Source organism: Geotrypetes seraphini, chromosome 13 (assembly GCF_902459505.1).
Source record: "Geotrypetes seraphini chromosome 13, aGeoSer1.1, whole genome shotgun sequence".
NCBI classification, from domain to species: Eukaryota; Metazoa; Chordata; class Amphibia; order Gymnophiona; family Dermophiidae; genus Geotrypetes; species Geotrypetes seraphini.
The window spans coordinates 46654780-46678559 of NC_047096.1; the positions used below are offsets into that span (position 1 = coordinate 46654780).

The 23780-nt window shown below is 47.1% G+C and overlaps 1 protein-coding gene across 5 annotated transcripts in view; it reads right to left on the minus strand.

Annotated features, from left to right (window-relative positions):
- The window catches only part of APLP2 (amyloid beta precursor like protein 2), a 341040-nt gene that overhangs the window by 168193 nt on the left and 149067 nt on the right, over positions 1 to 23780 (minus strand). For all 5 annotated transcript variants that reach the window (XM_033919055.1, XM_033919054.1, XM_033919052.1 and 2 more), the window contains exon 4: positions 21342 to 21454. In XM_033919055.1, the coding sequence (XP_033774946.1) occupies positions 21342 to 21454 (113 nt within the window). The remainder of the gene's footprint in view (positions 1 to 21341; positions 21455 to 23780) is intronic.

A 23780-nucleotide genomic window follows, 5' to 3' on the forward strand; every position in this document is an offset into this window, starting at 1 on the left:
TAAGACACAGGGTACCACAGAGAAAGTCAGCAACAGCAGGAAATAAATGGAAAGCACCACCACATAAAGTACAGGCATTACGAGAAAAAATAAAATAAAATTTAGCAACACTTTTGTGCCTCAGTACAGGGTCATTATCCCGTGGAATGTTCATTCACTCCTATAAGAATCTCCTCCATTGTCCTGTCCTGCTAGTTAGCTTCTCTCTGAGATAAAAACTTTATATGTAGTGTAAAATGTCGCATATGGAGAAATTAGGTTCTTACCTGCTAATTTACTTTCTTTTAGCTTCTCCAGACCAGTAGAGGTTAACTTTACGAGTGGGTATATATCTGATCATGACCAGCAGGTGGAGACTGAAAACAAAACTTTGGGACAGTATATCCTAGCCCCTCCTCTCTATTTCCCTCAGTCTGCCGAATAGCCAAGCAGAACCAAGAACTGGAAAAAACAATACTCCGAAAGGAGTAACAAATAACATACCCAAAATGCTGTTGGAAAATGCAGAGGAGAAATTCCCGAAGGAAGAATGTCCCCACAGCTCGCCAGCTAAGCCACAGCCGCTGTTCTTCAATTCTCCCCGGCCCTAGAAAAATACTAGAACCCGCAGCAAAAACCAAAAACTGCCCGCGCAACAGCCCCAACAACAACAACAGATAGGGTGGGGACCTCTACTGGTCTGGAGAAGCTAAAAGAAAGTAAATTAGCAGGTAAGAACCTAATTTCTCCTTCTTTAGCACTCTCCAGACCAGTAGAGGTTAACTTTACGAGTGGGACGTACCAAAGCAGTCCCTCTTACGGGCGGGACCCCCGAAGGGCCAATACCAGAACACGCTCACCGAACACCGCGTCCCGACGCGCCTGAACATCTACCCGATAATGTCGAACAAAGGAATGCAAGGAGGACCAAACCGCAGCCTTACAAATATCCACTGGAGGCACGAGCGACGACTCAGCCCAAGAAGCCGCCTGATCCCGTGTGGAATGAGCCTTGAGAAACTCCGGAACAGGCTTCTGTTTCAGAAGATATGCGGAAGCAATCGCCTCCTTGATCCAGCGCGCAATAATAGCCTTAGAAGCGCCAGCCCCCCGACGAGGACCCGCCAGAAGGACAAAGAGATGATCGGATTTCCGGAATTCCCGAGTCCGCTGCACATAAGAGCGGAGAACCCGACCGACATCCAACTTGCGCAGCTGCCGTTGCTCAGACGAGCCCTCCCGATTTCCCAAGACCGGGAGGACCACCGATTGATTGACATGAAAAGAAGACACTACTTTCGGCAGAAAGGAAGGAACAGGCCGCAAGACGACCCGCTCCCTAGAAAACTCCAAGAAGGGAGCCCTACAAGAAAACGCCTGCAGCTCAGAAACACGCCTAGCAGATGTAATGGCCACCAAAAAGACCGCCTTCAAAGTAAGGTCCTTCAAAGAACAGCCATCCAAAGGCTCAAAAGGCGGACGCACCAGAACCGAGAGAACCAGATTGAGATCCCAAGAGGGAACCGAGGGCCGAATGGGAGGCCGAAGCAACTTGGCCACCCGCAAAAACCGAATCACATCAGGAAGGGCCGACAAACGCTGACCTGACACCAACCCTCGAAAAGCCGACAGGGCCGCAAGATGTACCCGGAGAGAAGACCAAGCCAGGCCTCTATCCAGGCCATTCTGCAAGAATTCTAGAATGTGAGGCAGGGAAGCGCGAAAAGAGACCACTCCCCGCGCCCGGCACCATCCCTCAAAGAGACGCCAAACCCGCACATAAGCCCGAGAGGTAGAAAGCCTACGGGACCCCAAGAGTGTAGAAATTACCTTGCCTGAATAACCCTTCCTGCTCAGGCGACCCCTTTCAAGAGCCACGCCGTAAGACAGAAGGGAGACGGGTCGAACATGGGAATGGGACCCTGCGTCAGAAGGTCGTCCAAGAGAGGCAGAGGAAGAGGATCCGCCACCAGATGCCTCACCAAATCCGCATACCACGGACGCCGAGGCCAATCCGGAGCCACCAGAACCACCAGCTCCGGATGGCGAACAATGCGAAGAAGTACTCTGCCCACCAGCGGCCAAGGAGGGAACACATACAGGAGCCCCTCCATTGGCCACGGCTGGACCAGAGCATCCAGACCCTCGGCCAGACTGTCCCTGCGCCGACTGAAGAAGCGGGGCACTTTGGCGTTGCCACTCGTGGCCATCAGGTCCATCAGGGGCTGCCCCCAAGCTTGCACTATCAACCGAAACGCTCCGGCGAGAAGAAACCACTCTCCTGGATCCAGGAAGTGACGACTGAGGAAGTCTGCCTGAACATTTTCTACCCCGGCTATATGAGAAGCCGAGAGGTCCAGAAGATGGGACTCCGCCCAAACCATGAGCCGAGCCGCCTCCTGCGCCACAGGAGTGCTCTTGGTGCCCCCCTGACGATTGACATAAGCCACCGCCGTGGCATTGTCCGACCGGACTCTGACCGACTTGCCCAGCAAAAGGGAGTGGAAAGCTAACAGCGCCAGCCTGACCGCTCTGGTCTCCAACACGTTGATCGACCAGGAGGCCTCCTCCGCGGACCAGGTGCCCCGAGCTGAGTGGCCCATAAACTGAGCCCTCCAACCGAGGAGACTCGCATCCGTAAGGAGCACCGTCCACTGCGGGAGATCCAGACCCACCCCCTGAACCAGGTGAGGGGTCCGGAGCCACCAGCGCAGACTGCAGCGCGCCAAGCCTCGCAGGGGAACCGGAACATCCAAATCTTGCCTCCGGGGAGACCACCTCCGGAGCAGAGCATACTGAAGAGGACGCATGTGGGCCCGCGCCCACCTCACCACGTCCAGGGACGCCGCCATTGACCCCAGGACTTGGAGGAAATCTCGCGCCCGAGGACCCCGGGACGCCAACAGCAGGCGAATCTGAGATTGCAATTTGCTCACCCGGGCCTCTGGAAGGAAGACCTTCCCCAAGGAGGTGTCGAACATAACCCCAAGGCACTCCAGACGCTGAGCCGGGACCAACCGACTCTTGGAAAGGTTGACCACCCAGCCCAGCGACCGGAGAAGCTCCACCACCCGAGCCGTAACCCGGGAGCTCTCCTGCAACGACTTTGCCCGAATCAACCAGTCGTCCAGGTAGGGGTGAACCAGGATGCCCACTGACCGCAAGGCTGCCGCGACGACCACCATTACCGTGGTGAACGTCCGAGGAGCCGTGGCCAGACCAAAGGGAAGCGCACAGAACTGAAAGTGCCGCCCCAAGATCGCAAAGCGAAGGAAGCGCTGATGAGAGGCCCGAATTGGAACCTGCAGGCAGGCCTCCGTCAGATCGAGAGACGTAAGAAACTCCCCCGGCTGAACCGCCAGAATGACCGACCGCAGCGTTTCCATGCGGAAAGACGGAATCTTGAGAGCTCTGTTGACCCCTTTCAAATCCAGGATGGGCCGAAAGGTCCCCTCCTTTATGGCCACCACAAAGTAAATGGAGTACCTGCCGGTGCCCCACTCCGTAGGGAGCACCGGCACCACTGCCTCGAGATCTAGCAAACGCTGAAGGGTCTGACGAAAAGCCTGCGTCTTCCATGGAGTCTGACATGGAGAAGCGAGGAAAAGGTCCGGCAGAGAGCGGGTGAACTCCAGAGCGTAACCGTCCCGCACCACCTCAAGGACCCACTGATCGGACGCGATCTCGGCCCATTTGGGGAAAAATTTGCGCAGCCGGGCCCCCACCGGAACCAAAGGGGGCGCCGGCAAGGAGTCATTGCGCAGGACGGGAAGCGGGGGAACCGGCGGAGGGATTCCCTGCCCCCCGACGGGCCCCCCGAAAGGGCTGCATGCGCTGGAAGAACCGACCCCGGGAAAAACCCTGAGCCGGGAAAGAAGCAGCCCCACGCCCCGGGCGATACTTGCGAAATTCCCGCAAACGCCCCCGGGCAGCCCCACACCGAGACGCAGGGCGGGCACGGTCCTCAGGCAGACGGGGCACCTTCGAGTCCGTCAGAGTCTGAATCAACTCATCTAATTCCTCTCCAAACAAAAAGACCCCCTAAAGGGAACTTTAGTAAACTTAGCTTTGGACGCAGAATCCGCCACCCAAGCGCGCAGCCACAAAATACGCCGCGCGGCCACGCCATAGACTTAGCCGAAATCCGCACCAAGTCATAAAGAGCATCTGAGAGGAACGAGGCAGCCATCGCAATCTTCGCTACCTCCTGATCCACTAGAGACCAGTCATCAGACTCCTGATCCAGGACACGCTCAGCCCACCGAAACACGGCGCGAGCGACTAGCTCCCCACAAATAGCCGCCTGGACCCCAAAGGCAGAGACATCAAAATCATACTTAAGAAGTGTCTCTAACGCACGCTCCTCCGAGACCCTAAGAGCAGAACCGTCCAGAATAGGCACGGTATGCCGCTTAGGAAGTGCCGAGACCACCGCGTTCCCCATTGGCGAAATTAAGGTAGCCCTACCTCCCTCCGGGACGGAATACCCAAGAGCCAAGGCGCACACCAAACGAAACTGCGCCCATAGGCCACTGCGCCAACACAAAATCCCGCAAATCCTGACGCACAAGAAAAGAGCGGGAAACAGGACAGACCCCCTGAAGCAGAGGGGCCCCCATACGCGGGGTCTCCGGTGGCGCCACTGCAAAAATGCAGCACCAAGGAGACCTGCTACACAGGTCTAAAAGCTCATCCCTCTGAATAAAAAGCGCACCACGGACGCATCTGCTCTGGAAGACGGGAAACCCGCCGCCCCGCTGTCAACAGGCGTCCCCTCTAGAGGATCCTGGAAGCCCGCCAAAGCAGCCAGGTCCTCAACCAGGCCAACACGCTCCTCCGCCCACCAATTCGCAATCCAAGCCCCCCCGCGGGCGCTTGGATGAGGGAGGAGGAAGAGGGGACGCCAAACGAAAAGAGGGAGGCAAAGCCATAGGGGGCGCGGAGGGAAACCCCCCCCCCGAAACCCCCCAGGCGCACGTGGGACCCCCAAAAGTCCGCACAAAGAAAGAAAATAAATTGGGGGCAAAAAACCCCTGGGGGTCCCCAGGGACTCCCTGCCCCAGCAGGGGTCCATGCTGAAACCTGCCCCTGTGTTCGCCATACAGGGGGAAGGTCACCTGAGGTTGCAGACAAAATGGAGGGGCCAGACAAAGAAAATGGCGAAGTTCCCGCCAAAAATGCTCCCTCCATGGCCTGTAGCGGCTGAGAAGACTGAACAGTCTCAGCCGCTAAGACAGGCAAGTCGGCATCAGCTGTCAAAAAATCAGCTGAGAGGGAATCCTTCGGAGAATCCCTCCGTGGGCGGTTGTGGAAGACCGGGCTTCCCCACTGCTCCAAGCCGACTCGCGAGGCACCATCGGCGGGGAGCTCTGGGCGCCTGCAGCCGCTGCCGACGGAGCTCCACCACCTCACCGACCCAAACCGCCGAGTTCAGGCCGGCCGCGAGTGCCTCGCGGCTGGACTCAATTGTGTCCTACTCCCCCGGAGAAGGGCACAATTGCTCCATACGCGACCTAGCTATAAAAAAGTGCCGGTTACATGAAAAAATACAGTAAAATACAGTTTTCTTAAAGGGAAACAACCCTTCAGACCAGCACTACCTCAGGATTTTTTTTTTTTTTACAGAACAGACTCCACAGGCTCTCGAAGCAATATGCCTTGCTTGACTTAGGGGGCAAGGCTTACTGCTGAGGCTCCTCTAAAAAAATGTGGGGAGGTGGAGGAAGTGGGGGGAGGGACCCCGCTCGAGACCCGCCGGGTTTGACACCCTCGAGGTCGGACGGACCCCCAAACAGGGCCCGACCAAGCTCCGTCCGGCCAAAAACAGGGACAATAAACCCCTAAACAAATTCCAACAGCCCTACCAAGGGAGATGGGCACAGATCACTCACACCTGCTGGAGACTGAAAGAAGACTGAGGGAAATAGAGAGGAGGGGCTAGGATATACTGTCCCAAAGTTTTGTTTTCAGTCTCCACCTGCTGGTCATGATCAGATATATACCCACTCGTAAAGTTAACCTCTACTGGTCTGGAGAGTGCTAAAGAATAAGGGTTTTTTTTTTAACTTCTATTATACTTCATGAGATATTGTCTTCATATTCCAAGTATAAAGTCTATTCTGCAGAAATGTAGCTTGAGACAACTACTTCACCCCAGTATTTTCTGATAGGCCATCAGTATACAGTACAGCTGATCACTTCAGTTCGAGTCCTGTTCCCTCCACCCCCCCAGCTCATACTTTTTGCTTGGGAAAATTTCTGCAAATCATTTGACTGTCATATCAAGAAATAATAAAACTTGAAATACAAATCCATAGTACTTGAAGAACCCTCAAAATCCTTCCAAGTAATTCATCCACTCATCATTTTAAAGTGCAAGTAGCCTGTGATAATATCTGTTCACCTACTGTTTCATTTCATGACATGCATGACTACATACTTGTCTGTTCCCTCTGGGCATAGGACCATATACAGTAGTGTGTGTGAGGTCAAGAAGTTTTGTGGCTCATGCTTGACTAACCTTTGGAAATGTATGGGATCTAAAGCCACGGAGGTGACAACACAACCATACCTCAATTACCAGACATATTAATAGTATTGAGTTTTGACAGTTTTTTCCTTCAGACTTTCCAGGTGTATGTGGGTCAGACAATGACACAGAACAGTGATTGTGCAGCCAAATTAAACAACTCTCACTTGCTCCATTAAATTTAATGTGCTCAGATACAGATGCCTCTCTACAAAGGCACTTGCTAGGAGTCATTTCCACTTTTAAAATGTGCTTTTATCACCAAGAATCAGAAAGTGACCCCATACTACAGTGCCCTTAACAGATGAAGTAGCTCAAGTGTCCTTCCTATTTGCATTAGAAATATATAGTATCCTTGTGGGCAGTATATAACTCTGCCTATTCTCCACTCTATTCCCTACTACTAATCATTTCTATTGTGCTACCAGAAATATGCAGTAATGTACATGAATAGAGATTAGAGGAGATGGAAAAAAAGAAGTGATCACAGGACAGAGCCCTGAAATACGCTGACAGATAGCAGGATGGCGGTGAAGGAGGATCTACCATAGCATACACTAAAGGTACAATGGGAAATACAGGAAGAAAACTATACGAAAACAGAGCCCTGAAATCCAAGCAAGGACAGGTGGTGATTTACCATGCCAAAAGTTACAGATAAGATCAAGGATGAGGATGGAGTAGAAACCTTTGGATTTGGCCAGGAACAGATAATTGAAGATTTTTGTAAAGGCAGTTTCTGTAAAATGAAGAGGGCAAAAGCCCTAATGAAGTGGGTCAAGGATAGCTTGAGATGAAAGAAAGTCAAGACAATGGCAATGAACAGCATGCTCTCAAGTAGCTTGTATAAGAAGGGCATGAGAGACAGGATGGAAGGGCAGGTAGGGTCCAGTGTGGGCTTCTTGAGGAGTGGTGTAACAATGGCATTTTTGAAGGCGTTGGGCACAGTAGCAGTGGAGAGTGATAGGCTGAGGATATAGCAGATATCAGGGATGACAATAGAAGAGATGGTGGTAAGAAGATAGGTGGGAAAGGGATCAGAGGAGGAAAGAAAATATGCTGTTTCCTCCTCAATAATTTCAGGAAAGGAAGATAAAGTGGCAAGGGATGGGGGGGGGGGGGGTGTTTGGTAAGAGCCACGCAAGGGGAGGTGGTTCGATTGAGAACTCAAGGCTTGTGACAAGTTTGTGAACCTTGTCATAGAAGTACTCAGCCATAGTCTGGGGGAGAGTGATGAAGGGGTTAGAGGTGGGGGGACATCAAATAAGGAGTTCAGTGTGACAAAGAGGAAGCGAGGATTTGAGCTGAGAAAATCAGTCAGATGGGTGTAGTAATCTTGTTTAGCAAATGAGAGATGATTGTAAGGAGGTCAGGAGGAATTTGAAATGAATGAAGTCAGCATGAGTATGGGATTTGAGCCAAAGCTGTTCAGCAGACCTGGCACAGGAGCATACAGAGCTAACCCCCATAGCACATGTGAGCAGGAGCAATCCTCGCCTGAGAATATCACGCTGTGGAATTCACAGCTACAGTGCCCCTCCACGAATAGTATGAGTACAAAGCAGCATCTTATCATGACTCCCCATCTAACTGAAGCCCTCTCAAAGCACAAAGTCCATAGGGCACCCACAGGAGGCAAACTGCTGACCAAAGTCAAGAAGAATACCAAAGGAGAGGCAAGGCATCCCCTTATAGCCAGACACTATTCTGTACCCAGGCCACAAAGTATCAAGTGGCTTTCCCAGAGACCCAAGGAGATACTGAGGTAGCCAACACAACCTTTAGTCCATGCCTCCATATGTAAGAACCAAAAAGGAATGGAAAGAATAAACTGAGCAAGAGAGAAAGAGCTGTAAAATAGCCCACAACTAGCTTAGCCACAGCTGTCAGCTGGCCAGGACTAAACAAGGTACACTTGGCCATAAGCAAAACTGCGTCCCAGCCAAGGCCACTCCACCACCCATGCAGCAGTGACTGGGGCCGGCTGGTCAGCGGTGGCAAAGGCAGCACTGTTGGAGGTAGTGTCCCTCCTCCGAGAGGAGAAAGACTGACGGTGGTGATGACGGCAGCTGCAATGCCGTCCCCCCCCCCCCCCCCCCGAGCCGCGGCGGGAGGGAAGGGCCTTGGCTGACCGCCCTCAGGCCTCCTACTGCCCACTGCTGCTGAACTTAGCTGCAACCAGTGGACTCCGGCAAAGCACAGCCACCATGATACCACACTCACCCATACCATCACAGCCAACTTGGACCGGCGCAGGGAGTGGGAAGCAGCATTGCAAAACCCCTCTTGTGTCACTAACGGCAGCACTCCACTCCAAAACACAATCTCCCCTGCCCAAAGACAGGAAGGGAGGGAACGGCGTAACCCAACTGCACTCCAGAAAGATGGAGAGGGTGAAAATCAACTTCCAAACATGACCATGCATCTCCCTTCCTCCTACCTTCTCTTGTGGCGAAACTGGCAATTTCTATAAGGCTATGCGCTGTATTACAGCCGGAGCCATGAAGTGGCATCGCGTTGCCTGCTGGAAAAGTCTCCTCCGATGCAACCGGAAACAGGAAGTTACGTCAGAGGAGACCTTTCCAGCAGGCAACGCAATGCCACTTCAAGGTTCTGGCTGTAATACAGCACATAGCCTTATAGAAATCACCAGTTTCACCACAAGAAAAGGTAAGGGAAAGGGAGGAAGGAAGGGAGCTACACGGCCGGCGGGAGAGAGGGGGATGCCGGACCGCAAACTCGTTCAGTGTGCATGCTCATCATTCACCGCTCTATGTGGCAGTGAATGGCCTTGTCCCTGATCTCGTGGTGACCTTTTTTTTTTGGTCACCGTTTTGGCGGGTTACCTGCGGCACCGTGTCATTCTCTTGCCAGAATGCCCCAGTGGTGACCCATAGTGTAGAAACAGATCATACATTTATAAATATGAAGTGGAGTATCCTGGAATAAATATCATCTACTTTTCAAGGTAACAGGAAATCCTTCCTTCTAGCTAGGGAACAGTTCTGGATATACACACTAAGATCATTTGTGCCCTATGGTATGAATGAAGCTGTTGAATGGTTAACAGCAGCAAATTGTAGGTAAGAGGGCGGAGCTTTGTTTCTCCCTCAGTTTTTAGACTTCAGGTGCTCATTCGTTGGAGAGAGGGGGTGGAGATTTGTATGGCTGCCTCCTGATTATAAATGCACGTTTGACTCCAGTCTTGCAGCAGCTGTGGAAAGAAGTCAAGGACATGTTCTTTATACACAGTGGATGTGCCCCTGACATTGCCCCTGAGGAAGAGAACGAAACTGGGGACTCTGTAGGGCATTCGGCTGAAGCACCCACTAAAAGAGAGAGTTTGGACTCCTTGCGGACTCATGAAAGCTAAGTTTTCCTTCACATTTGATTTAGTGGAGGAAACTGCTATTATCAAGAACTGTTTGATTTGAACGTTTTTATTGATACACTGATGATTTCTTTGATTCTAAACTTACACATGGCACTTTATTATTTATTTTTTCATATATAAAAAAGGCACTGTCGCACTTAAAAGGTTCACGGGGTGATGGAAGGTGAGGTTTGTGGGTAAAACCTTGTAGGGCGCTTTCTGCGCTAATGCGCCGAGGATATACCCAGGTGAATTCCTTATAAAAAAGTTTTTAGGAAGTTCCCATGAACTGATTAGTCACCCTGTGTAAACCATATCAAATTTAATTTAATACAATTTCCTTCTTTTGAATGATAAGGATGCATGTGCAAAAATAGAATACAAAGGACTAGGAAAAGGTCTTTGGGATTGATTTGCACTTGAGACTGACCCATCCTTATACATATATATATTCTTAGGCTTTTTGATATTTTTGTAAGAAATAAGCATACATGGACTCCAAGACCAGATTTCAGCTACAGTATTCCTTGCCAGCCAGCTAGAAAGAAACATACAGAATAGTGGTAGGTTTGCATATTTGCTGCTGGAAAAGGTTTATTTGAGGGGGGCTCCCCAGGCCTGAGCAATAGTCTGCAGGCTTTGTTGGCCAGAGGTTGCTTGTGAGATATCAACTCTGAGCCTGCAGGCTCTTTTGCTCTGAATGGCATGGAGGTAAGTGATCAGCAATCACAAGCCAAACATCTCAAATTCTTGTTGTTTCTCTAAGTGGAAGGACCCCTTTACCTCCTTTTGTTGAGAGAAAGCAAGGTTGCTTACCTGTAACAGATGTTCTCCGGAGACAGCAGAGGAATGCATCGATACTTGATTGGTGAAGTCTCTGACTGAACCAACAGCATCGGTACTCTCTCCCATACCTATAGTAAGCTTTTGAGTTTACTGAGCTTGTGCAGGACTGCCTACTCCAAGCCCCCTCCCCTCCTTCTGTCAGTTTATTCTCTAGCAAAAGAGATGAGGGGCTTCAATACAATTTGAGATACCACTGAGTTTCTCACTTTCAGATGGGTGTCGGGCACAACATGCATCACAGCAGCCATATGGCTTTAACATCTGTAAGTACGTCTCAACTGTGTTAGAGCACTGAAAGATCTGGGCATGAAGCTTTAGAGAGGTTACAACTTATCCAATGTCAGAAAATCTATAAGTGGAATCTTATTCATTAGTTGGAAAATTGACTTGTCAAAGTTGATGATTAATCCTAGGCTTTAAAGCACACATTGTTTTATGGACCTAAAGCCAGGGACTCTGAAGAAGTTGCCAAAAGCCTATAGAGGTATATAAAGTCAAAATGACTTTGCTTGTGCAAGTGGCTAGATACTCCAATAAGTCATTTGGTAAATATTCAAAGGACTTAAAGGGAGGAGGACTCTGTACTGACGACATACATAGCAAGAACCAAAATTATGTTCATTTTTATGTTCTGCAATGTGGATGGATGGCTGTGCTCAGATGATTACACATATTCTGACTTTTTTTGAAAAGGGGGAAAAAAATGGAGGGAAGCACAAACTTCCCCTTGCACAAGATAGGTTGAGATCCAAGATCAAATATGGTATGCAAGCCAATAGACTGATATGGCCTAACAAATGTACACAGAGGCTGATGTTTTTGCCATCTCCTTGTTTGTACTTCTGGAATATGCAGCTGCTTATTTTCAAATGTCTGAGTCACCTGCTTTATGGCTGCACTGATCTTTCTTGGTACTATCATCTCTGGGACTTGGGCCACCACCTCATTAGACTGTCTTGCATTGTCATCTGCCAAATCTCTAGATGCCTGCCAACCACACTGACAGTTCCTGCACTACTGTGTTTTATTGCCGGTCTGCACTTAAAACTATATGCTAGCCATGCATGTGCCAAGGCAAGCAATAAAACAAATCAGAACAAAAAAGCTACCTTACATACATATAGATTCTTCATCTTGTTACAGCTTGGGTCAAGCCAGAGCATCCCCTCAGAGAAAAAGTAACAGTAATGTTTGTGATGTTTGATTTAGTTTGCATCTGTATTGTATTTTAATTATGTGTGTTCTGATATAATCTACTTTGGATAAAAGGAGAATATATATCAATCTAAACTATAACTATAAACAGCAACTGAACAATAAGGAACTATCAAACCATGCAAAGGACATGCTATAAGAAAAAAAAAATATTCCCCTTCTTTCCTGAACTCCTAAAACAGAACATTGCCTCCCTATTTCGGTGGGTGATACGCTAGCCTCCAGCGACCACAACATGGTATGGTTCAACCTCAGGAACGGTTTCACTAAATCAAACACAACAACAAAAGTCCTCAACTTTCGGGGCACTGACTTCGAACGCATGGGAGATTTCGTCCATCAGGCGCTGCAAAACTAAGCTGAAACCGATAATGTAGAGGTTATGTGGTCAACCCTGAAATCTACCCTACACGAAGCAACAAACCGCTATATAAAAACAGTAAGCAAACGGCAGAGAAACAACAGACCCCAGTGGTTCACTGCAGAGATTTCAGACCTCGTTAAAGAAAAGAAGAAAGCATTTATTTACTACAAACAATAAGGTAAAAGGGAGGCAAAAGAAGACTATCTGACCAGGTCTAGAGCTGTCAAAATGGCAGTCAGAGAGGCCAAGCTTCGAATAGAGGAGAACCTAGCAAAGAACATTAAGAAAGGGGATAAATCCTTCTTTAGGTACATTAGTGACAGAAAAAGAAACACAGATGGGATAGTACGTCTTAGAAAACTGGACGGGAATTATGTAGAATTGGACTCCAATAAAGCCGAACTACTGAATGAATACTTCTGCTCAGTCTTCACTTGCGAGGCGCTGGGATCCGGTCCACAGCTACAGACAAGGAAAAGCTCAGAAGACCCGTTTCGAAATTTCGAGTTCACGCCCAGCAGCGTCTACTGTGAATTATCAAGACTCAAAGAAAACAAAGCCATGGGACCAGACAACCTACACCCCAGAGTGCTTAGAGAGTTATGTGATGTCCTGGCGGAACCATTATCTGTGCTCTTCAATCTCTCCCTGAGTACGGGAAGAGTCCCCTTGGACTGGAAAACAGCTAACGTTATTCCATTCCACAAAAAGGGCTGCAGGACAGAGGCTGCGAATTACAGACGGGTGAGTCTCACATCCACAGTGAGTAAACTCATGGAAACACTAATCACACAGAAATTAGATACGATCCTGGATGAAGAGAACCTACGGGATCCCCACCAACACGGATTTACCAAGGGAAGGTCCTGCCAATCAAATCTAATTGGCTTCTTTGACTGGGTGACAAGAAAGCTGGATGCGGGGCAGTCCCTGGACGTTGTGTACTTGGACTTCAGTAAAGCTTTTGATAGCGTCCGACACCGCAGGTTATTAAACAAGCGGAAGTTGATGGGATTAGGGGAAACATTAACTGCATGGGTTAATGATTGCTAAGCGGTAGACTTCAGAGGATAGTGGTAAACGGTACGCCTTCCAAAACGTCGGAGGTAACCAGTGGAGTGCCGCAGGGCTCGGTCTTGGGCCCGATCCTCTTCAACATATTCGTGAGTGACCTGACTCAAGGGCTTAAAGGTAAAATATTATTTGCCGATGACGCCAAACTATGCAACTTAGTAAGTAAAAACACTTTGCACCGACAGTATGACGCAGGACCTATTTCTTTTGGAACACTGGTCCTCGACTTGGCAGCTAAGCTTCAATGCTACAAAATGTAAAGTCATGCACCTTGGCAGCAGAAATCCGTGCAGAACTTACACACTAAATGGTGAGACCTTAGCCAGGACCAAAGCAGAACGTGATCATTAGCGATGACATGAAAACTGCCAATCAGTTGGAGAAGGCTTCATCCAAGGCAAGACAAATGATGGGCTGTATCCTTAGAGGTTTTGTCAGCAGGAAGCCTGAAGTCATAATGCTGTTGTACAGATCCATGGTGAGACCTCATCTGGAATATTGTGTACAATTCTGGAGACTACATTATCAAAAAGATGTGCTGAGAATTGAGTCGGTTCAACGGATGGCCACCACAATGGTCACGGGGTTCAAGAATCTCCCGTATGAAGAAAGGCTGAATAGATTGCAGCTGTACTCACTCGAGGAATGAAGAGAGAGAGGAGACATGATTGAGACGTATAAATGTATCACGGGCTGTATCAAGGTGGAAGATGATATCTTCTTCCTTAAAGGACCCTCGGCCACAAGAGGGCATCCGCTGAAAATCAAGGGAGGGAAATTTCATGGAGACTCCAGAAAGTATTTCTTCACCGAAAGGGTGGTCGATCGTTGGAATGAACTTCCACTACAGGTGATTGAGGCCAACAGCGTGCTAGATTTCAAAAGTAAATGGGATGTACATGTGGGATCTCTAGGAGGGTAAAGCCGGGGGGGGGTGGGGACACTAGAGTGGGCAGGGAAGGTGGGTCATTAGAGTTGACAGGAGGGGTGGGTCATTAGAGTGAGCAGACTTGATGGGCTATGGCCCTTTCCTGCCATCTTTTTCTATGTTTCTATGTTAAACTATTATTATTGATTCATCTCTTACATTTAAGAATCAGCTAAATTCTCTTGTTAAAAAGTGTTTCTTTAGCCTCGGTATCCTGAGAAGAGTGAGAAAACTCATCAGCAATACTTCTCTGTATTGGTTCAGTCAATTATCTTGTCAAGGTTGGATTATTGCAACTCAATGTACCTGGGTCTCTCAAAGGTCAGTCTACAGAGACTTCAACTGATACAGAGTATCGCTGCCAAGCTCATTTTTGGTAAGAGTAAATTCAATCATGTAACCCCATTGCTCAATGTATCTTAGAAATCAATTTAAGTGCGTTTGTATTGCATTTAAAATTCTCTTTGGCATTTTTATTACTTTGGTTCCTTTAGATTGGAATGGACACAGATCTCATCTTGCTAGGAGTTCAAATAGCACAGTTACTTACCGTAACAGATGTTATCCAGGGACAGCAGGCTGATATTCTTGACTGATGGGTGACGGCACCGACGGAGCCCCGGTACGGACAATTTTAGAGTGATTACATTCTAAGAACTTGGAAAGTTCTAGCAGGCCGCACCGTGCATGCGCGAGTGCCTTCCCGCCCGACGGAGGCGCGCGGTCCCCAGTTAGGATAAGCCAGCTAAGAAGCCAACCCGGGGAGGTGGGTGGGACGCAAGAATATCTGCCTGCTGTCCCTGGATAACACCTGTTACGGTAAGTAACTGTGCTTTATTCCAGGACAAGCAGGCAGCATATTCTTGACTGATGGGTGACCTCCAAGCTAACAAAAAGAGGGATGGAGGGAAGGTTGGCCATTAGGAAAATAAATTTTGTAAAACAGATTGGCCGAAGTGTCCATCCCGTCTGGAGAATGCATCCAGACAATAGTGAGATGTAAAAGTATGAACTGAGGACCAAGTAGCAGCCTTGCAGATTTCCTCAATGGAAGTGGAGCGGAGGAAAGCTACAGACGCTGCCATAGCTCTAACTTTGTGGCCCGTGACAGAACCTTCCAGTGTCAGGCCCGACTGAGCATAACAGAATGAAACGCAAGCCACAAGCCAATTGGATAGCGTGCGTTTAGATACAGGATGACCCAACTTGTTGGGATCAAAGGACAAAAATAGTTGAGGAGATGATCTGTGAGGCTTAGTGCGGTCAAGATAGTAAGCTAGAGCACGTTTACAGTCCAAGGTATGCAAAGCCTGTTCACCTGGATGAGAATGAGGCTTTGGAAAAAAAACAGGTAGGACTATGGACTGATTAAGATGAAAGTCAGACACAACCTTAGGGAGAAACTTTGGATATGTACACAGAACCATCTTATCATGGTGAAAAACAGTGAAAAGTGGATCGGCCACTAGTGCGTGAAGCTCACTGACCCTCCTGGCAGAAGTGAGAGCTATAAGAAAGACCATTTTCCAAGTAAGAAATTTGAAATGCGCTGTGGCCAAAGGTTCGAAAAGAGGCTTCATTAAAGCAGACAGAACCACATTGAGATCCCAGACCACAGGAGGGGGCTTGAGAGGTGGTTTCACATTAAAAAGTCCCCTCATGAACCTAGAAACTAAAGGATGAGCCGAGAGGGGTTTTCCATGAATTGGCTCATGAAAAGCAGCAATGGCACTAAGGTGAACTCTGATAGAAGTAGATTTGAGACCAGAGTCGGACAAGGAAAGAAGATAGTCCAACACCAGTCCCACTGCTAGAGACATGGGATTATGGTGATGCAAGAGGCACCAGGAAGAAAACCGGGACCACTTCTGTTGATAACACTGGAGTGTAGCCGGTTTCCTGGAAGCATCAATGATAGAGCGGACAGGCTGAGAAAGGAGTGAGTGAGCCTAAGTCAGCCCGAGAGATACCAAGCTGTCAGGTGCAGAGACTGTAGGTTGGGATGCAGTAGGGTCTGCTGATGCTGAGAAAGCAGAGAAGGAAACAGTGGAAGAATTATAGGTTCCCTGGAACTGAGTTGAAGTAGAAGAGAATACCAATGTTGCCTGGGCCACCGTGGAGCGATGAGAATCATGGTGGCTCGTTCCCTCCGGAGCTTGAACAATGTGCGCATTTCTCCTGGATTGGTCCAATCCAGGAGAAATGCATCGTGAGCCAGACGGTGAGGAGAGTAGAGTCTAGAGCAAAACAGGGGCAGCTGATGATTGTGAGGAGGTGCAAAGAGGTCCACCTGAGGAGTGCCCCATTGAGCGAAAATGGACTGGCGAGTCAAGGGGTCGAGAGTCCATTCGTGAGGTTGGAGAATTCTGCTGAGACTGTCTGCCAAGGAATTCTGCTCCCCTTGAATGTAGGCAGCCTTCAGGAATAAATGACGAGCTGTCGCCCAAGACCAAATTCGTTGGGCTTCCTGACACAACAGGCGAGAGCCCGTCCCTCCCTGTTTGTTGATTTAGTACATTGCAACTTGATTGTCTGTGCAAATCAGAAGTACTTGAGGAAAGAGAAGATGTTGAGAGGCCTTGAGGGCATAAAACATTGCTCGGAGTTCCAGGAAATTGATGTGGTGTTTCTTTTCCTGAGCAGTCCAAAACCCCTGAGTTTGGAATTCGTTCAAGTGAGCTCCCCAGGCATAAGGGGATGCGTCTGTGGTGATGACGAGATGATGATGAGGTAAATGGAACAGTAGACCTCTGGATAGATTAGAAGATGTCAACCACCAAAGAAGCGACTGTCGAAGAGACGAGGTCACAGATATGTGTTGTGAGCAAGGATCCGTCGCTTGTGACCACTGAGTCGCTAGAGTCCATTGAGGAGTACGCAGGTGGAGACGTGCGAAGGGGGTGACATGTACTGTGGAAGCCATGTGCCCCAAGAGCACCATCATGTGATTCGCAGAGATTGTAATCTGTTGAAACACCTGCTGACAGAGATGAAGGATGGTCTGAAGGCGGTTGGATGGAAGAAATGCCCTCATCAGAACAGTGTCCAGAATGACTCCAATGAATTGAAGCCGCTGGGTCGGAATGAGGTGCGACTTGGGTAGATTGATTTCTAACCCCAACAGTCGAAGGAAGTGAATGGTCTGATTGGTGGCAAGCAGAACCGCCTGAGGTGAATGAGCCTTGATTAGCCAGTCGTCCAGATAAGGGAAGACTTGAAAATTGTGAGAGTGGAGATAGGCCGCTATCACAATCAGACACTTGGTGAACACCCTGGGAGAGAAGGCCAGACCGAAGGGTAGCACCTTGTACTGATAATGATGTTGATTGATGAGAAAGCGGAGATATTGCCTGGACATAGGAATATGTGTGTAAGCCTCTTTGAGATCGAGGGAGCATAGCCAGTCGCCCTGAGTGAGAAGAGGGTAGAGGGTGGCAAGAGAGAGCATTTTGAACTTCTCTTTGACCAAACATTTGTTGAGATCTCTGAGATCTAAGATGGGTCTGAGGTCTCCGGTCTTTTTGGGAACTAGAAAGTACCTGGAGTAAAATCCCTGACCTCGCTGATCTTGAGGAACTTCTTCGATGGCATTGAGAAGAAGGAGGGATTGAACCTCTTGAGCGAGAAGGAGGGACTGAGACTTGTTGGAAGCAGACTCTTTTGGCAGGCCTAACGGCGGAGGAGTCTGAAAATTGAGGGAGTAGCCGTGGGCTATGATCGAGAGCACCCACTGGTCGGTGGTGATTACTTCCCATCGAGAGTAAAAAATGTTTAATCGACCTCCTATAGGCTGTGGAAGAGGACAGGAGGGAGGAAGACTGGCAATGCCCTGGAGAAGGGAGTCAAAAGGGCTGAGTCGGCTTAGTCTGAGTGACAGGCTTGATGGCAGGCTGCTGTTGCTGACGAGCCTGTTGATGCTGTTGCCGTTGCCTCCGAGGTTGAGGAGGATGAGGCTGAACCGGCCGAGCAGAAAACCGCCTCTGATATGAAGGTTGCTGTCTAAAAGTCGAGGAGGAGGAGGCTTCTTCTTATTTTTCAACAAGGTATCCCACCTCGTCTCATGGGCAGAGAGCTTTTGAGTGGTGGTATCCATAGACTCTCCAAACAGCTCGTCACCCAGGCAGGGAGCATTGGCAAGGCGGTCCTGGTGGTTCACATCAAGGTCTGAGACTCGAAGCCATGCTAATCGTCTCATCGCCACAGACATAGCCGTGGCTCGGGATGTGAGTTCAAAAGTATCATAGATGGAACGGACCATAAACTTCCTGAGTTGCAGGATACTGGAAGTGCATTGTTGAAATGCAGGAAATTTACGGTCAGGAAGATACTTTTGAAAAGAAGCCACTTGTTGAATCAGATGTTTCAGGTAAAAAGAGAAGTGAAACGCATAATTACCTGAACGGTTGGCCAACATTGCATTTTGGTAAAGCCTTTTGCCAAATTTATCCATGGCCTTACCCTCTCTACCAGGAGGGACAGAGGCATACACACTAGAGCCTGCCGATTTTTTGAGGGTTGACTCCACCAGCAGAGATTCATGGGGCAGCTGGGGTTTGTCAAACCCTGGAATAGGAATCACTTTATAAAGCGATTCCAGCTTCCTGGGGGCTCCTGGAATGGTTAGAGGGGTTTCTAAATTTTTGTAAAAAGTTTCCCTCAAGATGTCATGGAGGGGCAACTTTAAAAATTCTTTAGGAGGCTGGTCAAAATCCAAAGCATCAAGAAATGCCTTGGATTTTTTAGAGTCAGACTCTAGGAGGATGGAAAGGGTGTCTGACATCTCCTTAAGAAACTTGGTGAAGGACGAGTGCTCTGGCTTGCTAGCAGGATCCTGCACCGATGGTTCATCCTCATCCGAGGACTAATCTGCCTCGGTACCGAGAGGGTCGTCAGAATCATCCCACAAATCAGGGTCCCGTACCGATGAGAGACGGCCCTGAGAAAGGGGAGTAGAAGGTTCGGTATGCTTGGTCTTGCGCACCGATTTACCTGATCTCATGGACACCGTACCGGGTGACTGTACAGCGGTACGGGTGTCAGAGAACGGTACCGGCTCAGAAGTCGAGTAAGCAGTGCGTCGAAGAGACTTCGGTTCCGCCGAGAGAACAGGCATAGAGACAGATTTTTTGCGGTGCCGATAACGTCGATGCCAACAGAATAGGCTGTTCGACAATCGGCACCGAAAGCTCAGTAGGTACCGACACTGGAAGGTGTGGAGTTAGTAGAGCTGGGAGCAAGTGTTGTAATTGCTCCTTAAGCTGGACCTGAAGGATGGATGCTATTCTCTCATCCAAGGACGGTCCCGATGGCACCGGTACCGCTTTTTTCTTGCTCAGTACCTGCGGTGCAGCTCGACGCTCAGGCGAAGTTGATGCCGATGAAGAGGCAGTGACTTTAATGGGAGCGGAGGGTTTGCGGGGCCGGCGCACAGTCTGCAGGACTTGACTCACCGTATAATTTATAAAATTATTCTCCTCTCTTTCAAAATTAAAATCTCTCATTTACCTTTATTTCTTGATAAATTATTAATACCCCAAAGTTCACCTCGTTCTTTAAGATCTACTGATCAAAAACTTTTCTATATACCATCCTTAAAAGAATCCTATTACACTAGAAAAACTAATTTCGCAATAACAGCACCCACCTTATGGAATTCTCTCCCTCAATATCTTCGTGATGAACTACAACTACCAAAATTTAAGGTTAATCTCAAAACTTTCCTTTTTCAAGATGCATACGATAAATCCTAATCTTAAAATTATTATAATTTTTTTTTTTTTTTTTTTAGGGCAGTCCACCTTCTTCTTTATTATGCCCCCACCCCTTATGTGTCATCCCCTTTTTCCTCTATATCCTTTTTTCTTCTATAATTATGTAACTTTTCCCACCTCCCCATCTTTCCTCACTTTCTAGTTTGTCTGTAAATGTCATATTTGTTCACTCTATCTACTTTTTTACACTCTTTTTTATTTCTCTCTACTCTATATTAAATTTTTTTTATAATTGTAAACCGGTCAGATATTCATTTTATGATCGGGATATTAAAAACTAATAAACTTGGAAACTTGTTCGACTGGCGGGCCAGTAGGGGATGGCTTCTTAGCCGGCTTACCTACAGGGTGCGACACCGAGGATGGATCTTGCGGCGTCGAAGTCACCGGTGCCGATTTGGAGGAAGTTGTCGGTGTCGATGTCGGGGGAACTTTCATGGCGGCACCGAAAAGAATCCGCTGTTGAATTTGGCGATTCTTTAGAGTTCTCTTTTGGAGAGAATTGCAGCGGGTGCACATTTCAGCCCTATGGTCCGGACCCAGATACTGAAGGCACCACTTGTGTGGGTCGGAAAGGGAAATAGGACGTGCACACCGCTGACACTTCTTAAAACCCGGTGAAGGGGGCATGAAGGTGAACACTTCACGACAAGAAATAACGCACGAGCGGGAAGGCGAGAAAAAATTGAAAAAATTTTCCAACAGCTGTTGGAAACACGCGTCTTCTTAGCTCCGCAGAAACTAAGAAACTGGGGACCGTGCGCCTCCGTCGGGCGGTAAGGCACTCGCGCGTGCAGCCTGCTAGAACTTTCCAAGTTCTTAGAGTGCAATCACTCTAAAATTGTCCGTACCGGGGCTCCGTCGGTGCCGTCACCCATCAGTCAAGAATATGCTGCCTGCTTGTCCTGGGATAAAAATTAAAACTTACATTTCCTTCCCTTAGGGGTAAAAATAGAACTTTCAAGAGATTCAGCCACTCTTTCATTTTCAAACTAACTGAGCTCTGGAATGAGTTACTGCTTTCACTTAGAAGTCTAGGCCCCTTCATTTATTTCGGAAAGCTCTGAAAACTTTCTTGTTTACTAAACACTTTGGAAACTAAGCCATTCTAGATTACATTCTTCTATATTTATGTACTATACTTATATTATTGTAAACCGAGTTGAGCCCCTTTTTGGCTGAAGACACCGTCTATAAAATTAAGTTTTAGTTTAGGCTTATATTTGTAGTAGTTGAATTTTTCAATACATTTGCATTCTTACCTCTCTGGCTACAGCATGCCAATGCTGATAACTTTCACATACATCCATCATGTCTTTGTGAAAAAAACGGCACTTCTCTGGAACAAGCAAGACATCACTCACAAATTCACCTTCTGAAAAATAAAATTTAATATTGATGGATCGAAAATGTTAAATCCTGGTTGCAATTTAGAATCTTAACACTGCCCATTTCATTTTTGTAATTAATTTACCACTTCAGAATATGCCAGATTAAACAGCAAAACATGCTATTCCTTTTCTTTTTCATTTCTTTTTCTATTTAAATGGAGTTCTTTTCTCAATTTTGATTGAATTATATTGTAAACCGCTTTGATCCTTTTTGGCTGTATATGCGGTATATAAAGATTTTAATAAAACTAACATGTTCTCTCATCACTCACAAAAAATTAAGGGTACAGCACAGGTACTGCAAGTTGTTCCACAATACTCTCATATACTCCCTTGTCTAGAACAGAGGTCTGCATGGGAATAGGGATGCCCCCCCAGGTCCCCAGGACTTCTGCGGGGATGAATGCTGGTTCTCCAGGGTTCCCACAGAAATGCCTGCCTACCTTTGTTCCAATGTTCCCTCTAAACTTCTTTGATCCCTCAGCGGACCAGTTGCTACTTGCCACTCATATGGGAGAACTCTATATATCCACCACAAATTCCTCCACTCTTTATCGTATATTAAATTCAATTACTCATTTTAATCAACGTAAAAAACAAGATACTGAAATTAAACTCACTTCTCAAGAACTCGCTACTTATTTCATCGAAAAAATTGACAATATCAGATCCACATTCACTATAAACTCTTTAGTTAAATCTGATCAAGTACTAACGGAGCTTAGCTCATTTTCTTCAAAATGTTCTTTATTTAATATTCCTACTTTAGCAGAGATTGAAGCTACTTTAAAAACTATTAATTTAAAAGGTTCCCAAACTGATTCTATTCCTCCCTTCCTCCTTAAGCGATTCTTTAAGATTTTCGGACCAGCAATTCTTACCCTGGTTAGTAACAGTCTAAAAAAAGGTATCATTCCTACGGCTTGGAAACACTCAATTATTCATCCGATCATTAAAAATCACAAAATTAGTCCTGAAGATATGTCGAACTACAGACCGATAGCCAATATCCCATTTTTATCTAAACTAACTGAGAAGGTGGTGTTTAACCAGATTACAGATTTTATCGAAAAAACTAATATTCTTCACCCCAATCAGACTGGCTTTAGGCAACATCATTCTACAGAACATTCACTAATAGGCATGACTACCATTATTCACTACTTTCTAGACCATCATCAATCAGTTCTCTTAGTTTCTTTGGATCTTTCGGCGGCTTTCGACACAATTGATCATGAGCTATTACTAACTAGGCTCCAGTCAATTGGTATCACAGACCAAGTTCTATCTTGGTTTCACTCTTACTTTTCTGATCGTTCTTCATCTGTTTTTTTCAATAATTCAACTTCCAATACTTTCCCCTCTTCAAACGGTGTCCCACAAGGTTCTATACTTTCTCCTCTTCTATTTAATATATTTCTTGCACCTTTGTTAACTTTATGTCAATCTATCGGCTTTAATGTCTTCGCTTATGCCGACGATATCCAACTCCTGCACCCCATTGATACCAATAATCCTTCAGACATATCAGTAATCAATATAAAATTAGAACAAATACATAATTGGTTAAACAACAATAAACTTGCATTGAACATTTCTAAATCTAATGTACTACTTTTTCCCTGGAAGGATAACCCCAAACTAAGCCTCCCAATTTCTATTAAGGGTCATCCTTTACAAGAGGTAAACAATATTAAAATACTCGGAGTTACTTTCGATCACTCTCTCTCCTTCCACGACCATATTAGTAATGTTATAAAGTCCTCATTTTTCAGGCTTCGACAAATCCGCTCTGTATCACAGTTCCTTAATGCCAATTCTTTAAATATCCTTATTCATTCACTTGTCATTTCAAAGATAGATTACTGTAATGCCCTGTTCAAAGGTATAGCACAAAAGGAAATAAAACGCTTACAGATAATACAAAATACATCCATTAAACTTATCTATAAAGCAAGAAAATTTGATCACGTAACGCCGCTCCTTAAGGAAGCCCATTGGCTTCCGGTGGGTCATCGAATAATATATAAACTCTGCTTGCTCACCTTTAAATCACTTCTCTATAAAACTCCGGCTTTCATTCACAAACTGCTTATCCCTTATACAGCTAATAGAACTTTAAGATCTGCCGCACAGCACCTTCTAACGATTCCATCGCTAAAAATAATAAATACGCGTCGTCAGTTTATTTTTTCAGTCACTGCACCCCAGACTTGGAATTCTCTACCGAGCTTTATAAGGGAAGAATCTAATTTAGGAAAATTTAAATGTAAACTAAAAACATTCCTGTTTAATGACGCATTTATAAAC